Genomic DNA, 14,727 nt, shown 5'->3' with positions numbered 1-14,727 from the left:
GTTTTTTTGAGAATTGAGTGTCCCCGTAACCGTGTCACGTGTCGGTATCCGTGCATCCCAGTTGCGGATACTTTTAGATTAGGTCACCATCCCAAGAACCACAAACACGTTAATACTGCATACCTAGGTAAGAAACATGAAAGATTTCAACTGGATTATTTTTTAGCCTCGCACTTATATGATAGGCTTGCAACCTATCATCCCTGAGTACTTGATTTTTGTCAGAATTAAACACAGCTCCAACACTATAATTCCAGAGAGTAACACGAACATAATTCCAAACAATAACACTCCAAACCTATAATTCCAGAGAGTAGCACGAACAAAAATACTAATTACTAGTCCGCGGAATTTAGGACAGGCAGGAACTATCGAAAATAGAGTTATAGGAGTAATACCTTCCGTCCTAAAATCTGTCCTATTTTTGGTGTACTATTTATTATATGACAGTTCATTTTTGTTGAAAATTAACAACAGATTTTATTTGTCTAAAATTAACTACTGATGCTGATTGTCAAAATTATCATCGGAGATTCAGCCGAATCAGATTCAGCTGAGTCAGCTTCACCCTAATCAGATTTTGATGATACAATTCAGCTAACTCCCATATGATTTTCTTTCCTTTTTTTTCATTAGTATTATTTTCACAAGCAAGCCAACATATGGAATTTTATTAATAAATTCAAACAAATTTATTATAATTAACTTAGATTCAATTACAACCAATGCTTCAAAAGAAAAATTACAACTTGAGAAACCAGAACCAATAGAAGCTACTTCATGTTCAATACAACAAAGAAAATAAAAAAATATTTAAACATATTTAACTTCCAGATGCCCGAGCTTCTTTTGTTCATCAGACGATATACCTCCAGTAAGCAGAGACAAACCTTTTGAAGGATTGATCGTAACATCTGCATCTTTAAGTTAAGGACGCCGACCTTCCAGAAATCCAATATCCACTGTTGTAAGCCACTACATAGATTAGCATACATATGTCAGGAAACATGGGGTAAATACAATTAACATCAAATGGGGAATCTGGTGGATATATCAAAACATGCTTAAAATGATAGAGTGTTGTTAAGGCATACAACCAGCAGAGACAAAAAAAATTGACTAATCTGAGCCAGAAGCACAAAATTTACATAAAAAGAGAACTGTCAATATTAAGTACATTATACTGAAGGCACTATCTGAAGGCACTATCTTTTTGAAGAATGGCTAAAGAGACACTTCTCAACAACTATAAGACATAGTTTCCTAACAAACTTAATGTCTATCTTATAAAGATTTTATTACCTTGAACACGACACCCTATCACCAAGAAGAGAGAGCAGACCTGTAAATGGACATATCCAAACATGCGTAAAACGACAGAGTGTTATCAAAGCATACAATCAACAGAGACCAAAGTGAGTAATATGAGCGAGAAGCCAAAATTCACATATAAGAGAAGTATCAAGATTACATTTATTATATTTATCCACTTCATTTGAAGGCACTACCGTTTTGAAGCATGGCTAAAGAAATCTCTTAACCGCTATAAGACAGTTTCCTGACAAACTTAATGTCTAGCTTACACTACTACCTTGAACACAACGCCCCAGCACCAAGAATAGAGAAGCACACCTGTGAATGGGATTTTCAATATTTAACTTCAAGGAATAGAGAGAATGATTGGATTTTCACTGTAAACCAAGAGTAGTGATCTACCAGGTAAGTGTGCCTATCGCTGTTAGAAACAGTAAACAACCTAAACAAATGAAATGTTAATGGAACTTTTTCTTGTAACTATGCGATTTAAATATCTAAACAACAGATAACAAATACACCTAATTTGTGTACCTATAGCCCAGTACCAGTACGATGTCACCTTGATTCTTTCATATTCTTAGACAATAACCATCTTCACATTATCAGTAAATCTTATGAATGCTGGACTCAATTCTCCCATTGTTTCTTCTATGTCTTTCTGATCTTTCATAAATCCTTCAGCATGCACCAAAGAAGATTTGAACTCGAACGACATATAAATAAGCCAAAAACAAAATCCACAGTTAATACTACCAGCACATTACTCATTACCTGGTTTTATTTCATCTATGGAATATCGTATCCCTTCAACCACAAGAGGTTTCGAACCTCCAAAATCATTCATAATCTACTGTTTCTATTTTTTTAAACATTATCCATAAATTTCTATCTCCAACAAGAATAGATGTTTGTTCCTTATGCACCATCCGACATCCTTGAAGTTACATCCTACCTCAACAACAGTGGTGGCTTCCCTTAGCTTGTAACAATCTGCAAAAACTGCTTAAGAGAAACTACACCATGATAATCAGTCAACACTGCTAAAAACTTCAACCAAGATCTACTGAAAAATACTTTTGGAAATGCAAGGGAACAAACATCTTGACAAAAAAGAACACATGGAAGGTTAAGTGAAATTTAGGTACTCTTGAATGAAATAACATGAGCTTCCAGCATCTGAATCATTCATTCCAGCTGAATTTCCTAGCAACTTTTTTAACTCCTTCCCGGATTTACTCTAAATAACATATAGAGAACCCAAAAAAAAAATCCACAGTTAATGACACATTGCTCACCTGCAGCTCGAAATCACATAGCTTTTGTTTCTTCTCCGGAAACTTTGTATCCCTTGAACCACAGGAAGTTCCCTTGACCTAAAAAAAATCTGCAATAACTGCATAAGAGAAACTATACAACGATCAGTAGTCAACAATGAGAAACTCCACCAAGAAGATCTAATGAAAATTAATGAGAAATAATTTTGGAAATGCTGAGGAACAAACATCTATTGTGCATGACTCTAAATCCCAAGAAAAAATTCAATTGCTGAAGGAATATCGAGCCGAGCATAATGAATAAACAAAAAAATTATACCAAAATCACAAGATCCTAAATTGATTTTGCGTTTTTACCTCTTCTCCACCCTGGGTTTCTTCACCTTTTCGATGATGATTCTCCTCCACTATCGTATTTTCCATCAATCCACCACCAATTTCACCATTCCAAGCTAAAATTATATGTATCTTCAATCAAGGTGGTTATCTAGGTAGAAGATGGAGATGTACAAAGCGATCTTAGTGTTCAAAAAAGAAAAAAAATTCTCCAATCTCTCTGTTAGGTGGATTAGAAATTTGAGTCAGATTCCAATTTCTTCAAAAATCAGGGATTTTGAAGATATATGAAGGGATCGAAATTGACAGAGTTTTCCATCTGATTCTAAGAAAAAGAAAATCAGAAAAAATCGCATGGAGGAAGTTAAGCAGACAGTTCATTATTGATAAACACGAAGATGGAGAATAGGGGAGATTTTATTTTCTCTGTGTGTTCAGTTTTAGGTAGTTTTTAGATCTAATTGAGACCCTACGATTAATCTGATTTTAAGGGTTCTTATTCATATCCGATAGGGGTAGAACTTTGAAGGAGTTGGGGGTAAACATAACCGAAAAATTCGACAGGTTCGTACCGTAAATTAACTGAAGAAAAATGTTTCGACAAATCCCAACTGTTAAAATGTATAACCACGAATGGGGTCTGTCGTTTCCCCCACATCCCCAGTGTCCTAAAAATCAGATTTTGTACTAGTGAATAATGAGACTACACAAAGAGTAGTCAACATGTATTATACGCACTTAAAGAAGAGTTGTTGACAATAGCCAAAATTACTGAATCCCTGATGTTTTTGCATCAAATATTTGCTCCCAGCAAATTAGCCAACAACTACCACCACTCTGATGCAGAAAAGAAAAGCAAAGACTATCGGGCAAAAACCAAAGATTATACCAATAATAGACATATGCCATAACACCATTTTTTTACTAAGTAAGCCTTACATTTTTAGTGTAAACCTAGCATCATATGTGCACTCTAAATGTTGATATAAATCTTCCCTAGTTTCAATTTGTTGTTCACAGAATCGAAAATTACGAGCAAAAAAACGAAAAAAAAAATTATCACAGAAAACCAATTAATAGATTCAAATGAAGAAACCAACCTGTTGAAGCAGTCGAATTCTGTAATTAGATGCTTTTCTCAGTTCAATCTGTTTTGCTAAAGTTAATCAATCAAACCCTAAAGCAAATTAGGGTTACTAATTGAGTAACTCTGTTTAACAGAGATCAAATTGAAATTGGAGAAAAAAACTTTGGTTAAGATTGGGTTTAATATGGTACAGCATCATCTCCATCGTTACTGACTGTCGACCATTTTCGCCTCAAAACTATTGATGAGAAAAAAAGGGAGGGGAAGAAATATCGATATCTTATGATGTTAGTGTTATATGAAAATTTGGTTTAGTCCTTGCAAAGTATAGATAAATTAAATAAGCCCCCATAATAAGTTCTGTATTACACCGAATTCCTTTATAATCTGGACGGCTAAGATTAGATTAAACGGTTGAAAAGTTATATGATCCAATGGTTCTTATGTGATGTTCACACGGAAAATTTAAACGCGGGAATTTTCAGATCCAACGGCTGGTTTTTAGAGTCAGCAGATCTAGCGGCCGAATTTCGTTCCGTGTTTATAAATAGGGTAACAGTTTCAATTTGTCTTGCTCTCATTAAAGGGGGAGATAACAATTACAATGGTAAATATTAGGAATCATCAACTTACGGAGAATGACGGATCGGTGATTCTGATATTTGCCTGTGGAGGACGAGCCGTTACCAGAGAGGAGATCAGAGATTACTTTCGTTCGTACGTGTTAATTTATTATTATATACTATTCCCTCCGTTCTTTTTTAATAGGATGGTTTTGTTTTTAAAGAAAATTAAGGAAATTAAGAGAACTAATCATTAAAAGTGATCCTCATGACACTTGTCAACGAAGGGAGTATATATTATCAGTGTCAACGAAGTACCAGTTCTGCTTCTGAAATTTGTTGATTACTAATCTTTCTGCAAAATATAATAATATTCTAACAAATGTGCAGGAACTATGGGGATGATTGTGTGAAATAAGACTACACTATCGTGCACCCTGTCGCACTCTGCTCTCTGCCAGGGTGGTTTTTTATTCGACGTCCACCGTCGAATCTGTCCTACATGGCCAAGGCTATGTTTTACTGGTGATTAATGGCACTCTTGTTAGTGTGAGAGCAAACGCAAGACGACCCCAATCAATTGATGTTGCTGCTGCTGGTTCACCTCCTCCTGCACCTGCAACCCCGGAGCCTGAGGAATAACACCATTATGAGTGTTGTCTAGTCTATTTTTGTGTTATCTACTGACTACCAAATGAAGTTAATTTGGAAGTTGGTCAAATAAATTATTGTCATTAGCCTTATTTATGATATTCCAGTTGATGATTACTGCTACTGTTTCCTTGCTTTACTTATCTCTTACCGTACTCTAGTATGTCGTTGGCCTCCAATTGTTATTCTAGTTCGTTGCCGACACGCTTGTTGCTTCTCTGTGAGCAACATTTGCCTCCGAATCTGTGTAATTTATTTATTTTTTCTTCTCTTTGGTTTTTTTGTCAACTTCTTAGGGAAATCTAGTATCATCATTCTCCTGAATTGGTCTTTTATACCCCGCAATGATTCTCCGTGAGGCTGAATTATGGTCTGACTGGTTCATAAATATGCCCTCGGTTTAATTTTTCACGCCCAGTGGGGATATAAAGTGAATATCAGCCTGAAAAGTCAATTTCAGAAATTTGGTTACCGACTTCGTTGTATATTTCTTCTTCCTGTAGGACATTGCTGAAACGCCATATATGCAACTCTGAAGCTCATAAAAAATTTGTCAAACCATTTGTGTATTCATCATTGCATCAATTTTTTCTTTTTTTTGTGTATTCATCATGCAAATTACAAAATCGCTAAGGTAATACCGAAATAGAGATGGCTAACAAGATTAATGGCTATGAGTTTTAAATTCCATTAGGCTTCTTCATGACATCTTTTCAATGGCCATATATTGAAGAGGCTGTAAGGATTAGTAGCAGATACTAGTATAGTAGGCTACCTGTATCATTTTAGTGTTTGTAGTTAGTTAACTAGGCTACCTGTATCATTTTAGTATTTGTAGTTAGTTAACCGTACCTGTTAGGTGTGACAGTTAGTGCCAGGTTGTATATGCCAGCCTGTCTGTACAGACCCATCTGTGTGGACTCTTTCTTGTTCGGTTATATAGAGATTGTATCAATCTCTATTGGTCTTGTAATTCATTTTCTTGTTTTCAATCCAATACCATTTATCCATGGTATCACAGTCGATGAGGACCTGATAATCTTTTCTTTTTCTATCATGTTTTCCTCCATTGAAACTCGGTATTTTTCTTCATGTTTTTCTTTTGATTCATCATGGAACCAAACATTTCTAAAGTTCCTTTAAACACAATTGCAAATATTGTTCATTACAAATTTCAAGATCACAATTTCATTACCTGGAAATCTTTACAACTTCCTTTGTTCAAGAAATTCAAGGTTTTAGGTTTCATAGATGGGTCTATTCTTTTTCTAAATAAGTACATCTATGATAGAGTTGGAGGTCAGCCTGAAGATACAATAAATCCCGATTTCATTCACTTGAATCATGAAGATCAAACTTTCCTTCTCTGGATCCAGTCTACAATCTCAGATATAGCGTTCTTCCTTATAGCTGGTCCAACTACATCATTTAAGTTATGGAAAGCTATTGAAGAAAGATTTGTTGTTACATCAACAACTCATGCATACAACTTCGCACTAAACTTTCCAATCTCAAACAAGGTAATACTTCTGTTATTAGTTTCCTGAGTGAGATCAACAAAATCACAGATTCCCTTGCTGCTGCTGGATCTGCTGTTAATGATAGTGAAATTCTTGTTTGTTTACTTAATGGTCTCAATTCAAGCTTTGATTCTTTCTCAACTTCTATTAGAGTTCGTAATACACCAGTTACTATAGGAGAATTGCATAATTTTTAATAAGTGAGGAAATTGTATTACAAGAAAGGTCAAAATCTTTTGTTCATCCTGATGAATCAAAGGCTTTTGCTGCTTTTAGACCAAATAAACCTTTCTTTCAATCTTATCGCCATTATCCTCTTAATACTTACAATCATCCAAGATCACCATCGCCATTTCGATCTTCATCACCTATGTATTCATCATCAAGACCTCCAACATCACCTGCTTCATCTGTTCCTATGAAGACTTCATCCACCAATTCATATCAGGCTTCTACTTCAAATTCATCTAGATACTCTAAGCCAATTGTATGTCAGATCTGCTTCAAAGCTAGACATTCTGTTATTGAATGTAATAAAATGATGAATTTCACTTATTAAGGAAGGCATATTCCTTAGATGCTACATGATATGATGGCTACAGGTAAAACAAATCATATTACAATTGAATTTTCAGATCTAACTGATTATCATTCTTACAATGAAAATGAGCAAATTTCTACTGCAAATTCTGAAGGTATCTCAAATATTGGTAATTCTTCTAAGTTCTTATTACATAATATTGTTTCATTACCTGGTGTTGATGGTGGTTTTTAGCTTAGGGTTAAAATTGTAAAACCTTACATCTGATGTGACGTCACTCTGTAGGGAAACGGAGCCATGAGTGTCCACCTCTTCACTGGCACATTTATTGAGAAACTCAATATTTTCTTATGAAATTTACCCAGAATGGCGCATGTACCAACCATCCCATGTTCTCTAAATTTTGGCGCCTTTCCTATATTCACTTAATATAAGTTTCTTTGACTTCTTGCATCATCGTGCCACTGGCATGCACGAGCCATGCCAAATTGCCACTGGCATGCACGAAAACACCACCGCGCCATTATCAGGCGCCAATACAAGGTAGCCATAATCAACGGCTACCCTCTTTCATGAGATGCGATCTCATCCATCGAAGTTCACCACTGAACTGAAAAACATGTGGCAAGTTTTAGGCGACCAGCCAAAACGAGCCTAATAACATTGCATGCTATTTTCCTGCGGTAAGTCCCTTGACTTTGACTTTCCACACGTAGCAAAGTGCTACATGTTTTCCACGAAAACACTCGAGACATCAAACATGTCACGAACTGGGGGATGCTCATCAGGGTATTGGTTTGGCGGTTTACAGCGTGCGGCATGCAATGCGCCCGTTACAAGAAAGTTTCATGAAGCAGGTCAATTAGTGGTGGTAAAAATTAACGGTGTAAACGAATTCAACTCCTTCATCATGGAAGCATAATGAATGACGGTTACACGTTACCCTATTCTTCCACCACTCAATCGTTTCCACTTCCCACGAGACCAGGGTGCGTTTCAATATGACTTGTATAAATAGGCTTCACCTATTTTCACCAAAAAATAAGTTTTTGGTCGGCAACAACACAGTATCTAGAAATCACCTGGTAGCTTTCCATTCTGCTAGCCAGTTCTACTTTCAGATACAAGTCATAAATAACCACACCTTCAGAATCAACTATTCTGGTCTCAACACTCTCTTCACTTCCCTCCCTAAGACCAACCCTTCTCATTCACTTTGTGACCGAAACAATCCTGGAACGACCATTTCTTGGTTTAGGCCAGGATTGTACAGATTGATCTCTCGAACCAAAACTACTCCCGTGCAGTGTATTGTTTAGGGTTTACATTCGTTTCTCATCCACACACCCAAAATTACCAAAATCAGCAGAAACAGTTTTCACCCACAAACAATTGGCGACCACAGTGGGAGATTAATCTCTCGGTTGCAAGTTCAACTCTCAATTCCATCAACGCATCGTCCAAGAAAAGATGGATTCAGGAGAATTACGTCTGGGGACTAGATATTCTCCGCCTTACCACGGATCGACATAAAGATGTTCCACAGACGATAAAGAATCACTGGGGACTTCTCGCGGCAAAGAGGGCGTCACATAAAGACTCAGATTTACTCCATGAAGATTCAGTTTTGGTGAAAGACCCTAAAGTGAGTAAGTTTTGTTAGACAATGTTTGCACGATCTATTGTTTGGGTTTTCACATTTGCAATGGAAGCCGATAATCCAATCATCCCAAGATTTCATATATTTCCTTTTCTCATGCAACATTCACGGTTTGACAATTTTCCCGAATGACTTTGCTACCTACATTCGCAATTCAGATTTTGACATATTGATATATCAAAGGGCCATTATTCCAAAATAATCCAAAAACTCTTATAAGAAACAATCATCTATCAATCCAAAAACCAGAAAATCAAACCATGAACTAGGCGTTTCTTTTTCCTTTCAAAAATAAATAAAAAAAACCTAAGAAAAGGATGTTCAGAAAATAAAAACATTCAAGGAAAATTGCCTAACAACGGCTCGTTCTTCTTGGAGAAAATGTCCTTCATGCTTTGAAGAGCCTCCTGTTTCAGCTTCAAATCCTGGGAAAACTTCTCGACTTCTGTCTCTTGTTGATTAATCAAATCCGCGGAAGGACCATCAACTACTTCAACCTGCAACCTTTGGATCTCAGAAAGACCTTCACAGAACCAGGAGACGTTGAACTCAAAACCTACGCACATATCCCGGTGAAACTTCCAGCTCGAGATTATGTCTCCGTAGACGGTATGGCCAGTCACGTTACACAAGTCATGAATTGAAGATAATGTTTCTTCCACCCGCTTAACCAACACAAACCGGCTGGTGATCTTTTTGGTTGTTGCGATATGACCATACCTTTCCCATATTCTGGTATACAACTCCGCATACTTAGCTGGTACACTGAATCCTCCGATCAGCACATGATCTTCATGAGGAGTCAAAAATGGAGGGTCGAAAGTGGCGCCTGCAACTGATTCCGCGACCGGCAAAGATTCCTTGGTAACAATCGCACCTGCAACCATGGGAGCGTTTTCCGTCATCTGAAATGTAGCAACATCTTCACCATGATGAATCTCCATCTCCGGGTTGCTAGAAGGTACGACTCCCACGATTGGAGACAAAACCACATCTTCATCACGACGAATCTCCATCTCAGGGTTATCTTCGATGGCCTTTTCCTGTGATAACACCTATTAAGTATTTATTCCGAATAAATAAATGGCATAAAAAATGTGGAAAACTCACCGACTCATTTGTGGGCCCACTGGAAGAAGACTTGTTGTTATACTCATAAGTGCTCCTCTCGTCACCGGATCTCGAGCTTTCTTTCTCTTCGGATTTTTCTTCAAAAGATTCAGTCTCGTTGCCTCCTTTCTCAAGAGGCACCATCTTTTGGCCGAGGGCAAGTCTGGCGAAGATATTCGAGTTGCCAAGACCCTGAATCAAAAAAAAAAAAAAAAAAGAGGAGTCAGTGACGAAAAGGAAAATTTGTGCAATACAGCCAAGTCAGTGAGGGAATCATATACACATGCATGTTAAAGGAACTGAAAGTCACAAGAACCGTCGAATCTGATTGGAAGCCACCGACACGATTTTTTGACCTTTGCTCCTTTTTCTGGGGACTGTCTACATCCGAGCTAGAAGATTTTCGCTTTCCTGAAGGAGGCTGTTTCAACAATTTATGCTTTACTAGAACCGCAGAGGAAGGTTTTCCACGTGGCTTTGTCACAACATCCTGCACGAACTGATGAATGGCGAGAAACTCATCTTTCCAGAAGACATTATATTTGGTAGTCGTCACAGGTTTTCGTTCTGAGAGCAGGAAGGGAATACTTTTATCCGGTGCAAAGACGTTGTAATCAAGGATGGAGGGTAACGATTCATCTGGAGATATTAGTGGGCGACGGAATGGGACTCCCTGATCAAAGCCCATATGTCGAACAACCCTATCAATGTTGTAAGATAGTACTCCACAAGATCCTCTGAAAAAGATGGAACATAACCCGGTATGCAGCTTCGCAAGAACACAGTTTCTCCAATGCATATTCTCGTCAGCAGAATGCAATATCATGTTCGGTGCAGAAGCAAAAGTGTTTGGTTGAACTATGGAGGTGTGAACCAGAGACCAAGGACGAAAGTTAACTGCATGCGCGTTGTCAAGAAAATCAATGAGCTTTGAGCCCATCCTTGGACTCCTATCCAACCAACGGAGTGTTCTAGAGCCGCCATATGTATCAGGAAATAAGGTTTTCGGGTTAGGAGCGCAACGTTTGAAATGCTCCCACAACCATGCTTGGAGAAAGGCGATATGGATATACGAGTCTACTTTTATGTACCCATTGGAGACATGCATTTCTGCTACCAAGTGATCCAGATGGGTATAAAAATAGCCAAGAAACAAACTACCGATGGGAAGAGCAACGCCTTTCGCTAGTTTGATAATAAATTTGATGAGCTTCTGCCTTATCTCCTTCTTGCCAAAACCATCATCAAAAATGTCTCTGGATAGCCACAGAATTAAAAATGCAGCAACATGGAGTGTATCATCCAGCACTTGATCCAGCTCCGGCTCATTAGGGAACCACTCAGACACCCACCAGTTATAGAAATATTAGAGACATGCATTTTCGCTACCAAGTGATCCATATGGGTATACAAATAGCCAAGAAACAAACTACCGATGGGAAGAGCAACGCCTTTCGCTAGTTTGATAGCAAATTTGATGAGCTTATGCCTTATCTCCTTCTTGCCAGAACCATCATCAAAAATGTCTCTGGATAGCCACAGAATTAAAAATGCAGCAACATGGAGTGTATCATCCAGCACTTGATCCAGCTCCGGCTCATTAGGGAACCACTCAGACACCCACCAGTTATAGAAACACTTTTTCTCATAATTCTTTCGAACATATCCTGCTGCTTTCGTAACCAAAGTGGCATGTATTTTTCCTTCTTCCTCAGACAAGACAACGTCAAGCTTTCCAATTATTAGAAGACTCAACAGAACGACCACGTTTTGCAAGGAAATAATCATCTCATCCCATCTACATATAGCCGTGTGAGTTTCCGGACACCATCTGGAGATGAAAGTAATCCAGCCTGCAGCGTCTGTTCTGATTTGAAGTGTTGCAGAAGCCATGACAACATTCACGATTTGCGCTCCTGTCAGATTAGCTCTTACATGGTCTCGACTCATCATGAACCTCATCCATTTGTCATAAGAGCGCAATTAACTATGACAAATTTTAAAGTCTATGGGAGAAGCCAGATATTCTTTCTTCTGAAGGAAAAACCTCATTATACTCCCTGGACAGACTGATTGGACTTCTCCATTATTTTCTAAATCAGTCAGAAGAGTTGGCACGAATTTGGGATGGGTCCTTGTAACCGTAGAAGACTTCGTAAAAAACTCATCATTTGTGTTCGGCTTGGAGTTGTTAGCACTTATCGATGCGGCGGCAGAACTGCTTTCAGGTGACATCTTAACAAAATTCCTTATGCTTTTAAAGTAACTACAACGAAGCAAAAACAGAAAAGTTACTACTTTGGAGAAAACCGTCCATGGGGGTTTTGTCAGAATCAAGTATGATGATCAAAAATTCCACCGCAATATTTCTATGGGAAACTTTGTTTGGCCACAAGTCATAGCACGCATAGCCAAAAGGAGCACACATAGCCAAAGGAGTGGGGACTGATACTCGCTTCAACAAGCCATGTTTTGCCGCGGGAAAACGCGCCCCTAGCCAAAACCGTGTCTCGCATCAGGAAGTATACTCTCGGCCAAAGGAAGAGTGGGTCCCACAGCGGAAGTTGTGTGCACGGCCATAAAACGAAGAGAAAACCCTAGAGCTAGATTTTCATGGGAAAGGAATTAATGGCAGCCACCGTCCGTGCACGCCTACTTTGCATAATAATTGGTTTCCTTACTATCAATGTGATGTCTAATGTTACTCCAATACCGCTAGCAGAGAAGAATCATTCATATGGAAATATTTCTACCAGTTTATGGAAGATATGCCTATGGCTAGGGTTTACACCAACAACAAAAGAGCAAACAAAAAGAAGAAGCACGGAGATATGTACCTAGAATATGCTCGCCTGCTTTATTGCTACCACTCTGCCGCTATCACCAAGACGTGGAAACAAAGCCAATGATACGAGGTAAAGAGGATAGGTGGCGCCTTTTATAAGCATAGCACCTTTTTGGAGTTTGAATGGAGGAAGGTTTCTTATTTTGGGCTATATACGGAAAGAGGCAGCCGGACCCGTGCTGGCAAAGCTCCATGGCGCCAACAGACCGCGACCAAGCTAGCGCCAACAGTCCGCATCAAACCAGCAGCACCACGCCCGTGCCAGAAGTCTGTGTCCAAGCTAGTCGCGCCATCCACCGTTCCAAGCTAGCAGCGTCATTCCAAGCTAGTTGCGCCATCCACCGTTCCAAGCTAGTAGCGTCATTCCAAGCTAGTCGCGCTATCCACCGTTCCAAGCTAGCCGCGCCATTCATCTTTCCTAGTTAGTCAGCTCCCGTTCCGTGGGCCAAGTTGCAGTGTCATCTCTGCCGATCAGTAGCCAAAGATGCAGCGATGATGCCAATACCCCATGGCCAAGCCGAATTTATGCAAAGACGCCAACGCAAGGATCACAAATTCTTTATGCCTCTAGACAAAGGTTAGCCAAATCTTCCTGAAAATCTCTTCATGAATTTCCGTTTCGATTATATCCTTGTCTGTCACCATCTCATGCTTACCCCGCAACAATGCCACTGTTCCGAGCTAAGCAGGGGACTTAATGTTAATGGTGGTTTTTAGCTTAGGGTTAAAATTGTAAAACCTTACATCTGATGTGACGTCACTCTGTAAGGAAACGGAGCCATGAGTGTCCACCTCTTCACTGACATATTTATTGAGCAACTCAATATTTTCTTATGAAATTTACCCAGAATGGCCGCATGTAGCAACCATCCCATGTTCTATAAATTTTGGCGCCTTGCTTATATTCACTTAATATAAGTTTCTTTGAATGCTTTCTATGCTATGTTTCCCGGCTGAACCCTTAATGTTGATATGGCATGACAATTCGTGTTCACTCGTAGCAGAGTAGCACGAATTTCCAAATATCAAGGATAAGGTCTATGCATAAGGTATTCAACCAGAAAGCATGCCGCTCCCTGGATATGAACTTAAAGAACTCTGTGTCAACACATAGAATTCAATCAATTACTTTTGCGCCTTGCGCAGTATACCAGACCTTGCTTGTCGAAAGTAAGCCTAAGAAAACTAGGTAATTAATCCGCCATGGATTAGTAGGTGCAAAACCCTGCCCAGAATCAAAAAACATGGAACCGTAGCAGCAAAGGGAGGTGTGTCCATGCCTTAGGCCAGCTGGCGCCACTTGCCATTAGCCACGCCCCATCCTAAACCGGCCCTATTTCCCTCGACCAATCAGGTCGCCTCAAACTCGCCACGCGCGCATAAGTTATGGATGGGCCCTTACTTGCCAGCCCCACTTCCCAATGACCAATCAGGTCACTCTAAAGCCGCCACACTCACACCAGAAGTGTAGCCACGCCCATGCTTGGCCGGACCCTCTCCTTCCTACCGACCAATCAGATCACTTTAAAATGCGCCACGAACACTAGAGGTGTGGTCGCGCCTTATGTTTGGCCGACCCCCTTTTATTGACCAATCAAGTCGCTCTAAACTCGTCACCATACATTAAAGGCCAAACGCACCCTGCCGCGCCACTATACTAATTGTCAAGCCAAAAACGCCCTGCCACAACAACATATTAATTGGCTTTCCAAAAGCCACACCAACATGTCGAACGTGCCATGTTGCGCCAATAAGATGAGCAGCACGCCAACATGCCACTCCATCGCACCGACATGCCAAACATGCCACTTTGTGGCAACATG

General features: G+C 39.3%; 1 protein-coding gene across 13 annotated transcripts; it reads right to left on the bottom strand.

Annotated features, from left to right (window-relative positions):
* Nucleotides 1–682: 682 nt before the first annotated feature.
* LOC113307745 lies at nucleotides 683–4,264 on the bottom strand. 13 transcript variants are annotated; one of them, XM_026556190.1, is made up of 6 exons: nucleotides 4,028–4,264; nucleotides 2,949–3,078; nucleotides 2,613–2,710; nucleotides 1,592–1,632; nucleotides 1,303–1,342; nucleotides 683–975 (listed from the first exon to the last, which is right to left on the bottom strand). In XM_026556190.1, the coding sequence occupies exons 2-6, from the start codon at nucleotides 3,012–3,014 to the stop codon at nucleotides 774–776; spliced, it is 447 nt and encodes a 148-aa protein (XP_026411975.1). In that variant the 5' UTR covers nucleotides 3,015–3,078; nucleotides 4,028–4,264; the 3' UTR covers nucleotides 683–773. The 13 variants fall into 13 exon arrangements, 2 of the variants coding, with proteins under 2 accessions (XP_026411975.1, XP_026411974.1); XM_026556189.1 differs by lacking the exon at nucleotides 4,028–4,264 and having other exon boundaries at nucleotides 2,949–4,003; XR_003339296.1 differs by lacking the exon at nucleotides 2,949–3,078 and having other exon boundaries at nucleotides 1,303–2,316.
* Between the last annotated feature and the right edge of the window lie 10,463 nt (nucleotides 4,265–14,727).

Source organism: Papaver somniferum, chromosome 9, assembly GCF_003573695.1.
Source record: "Papaver somniferum cultivar HN1 chromosome 9, ASM357369v1, whole genome shotgun sequence".
Taxonomy (NCBI): Eukaryota; Viridiplantae; Streptophyta; class Magnoliopsida; order Ranunculales; family Papaveraceae; genus Papaver; species Papaver somniferum.
Note: the sequence above shows the minus strand (reverse complement) of the source record. Positions and strands in the feature narration are given on the sequence as shown.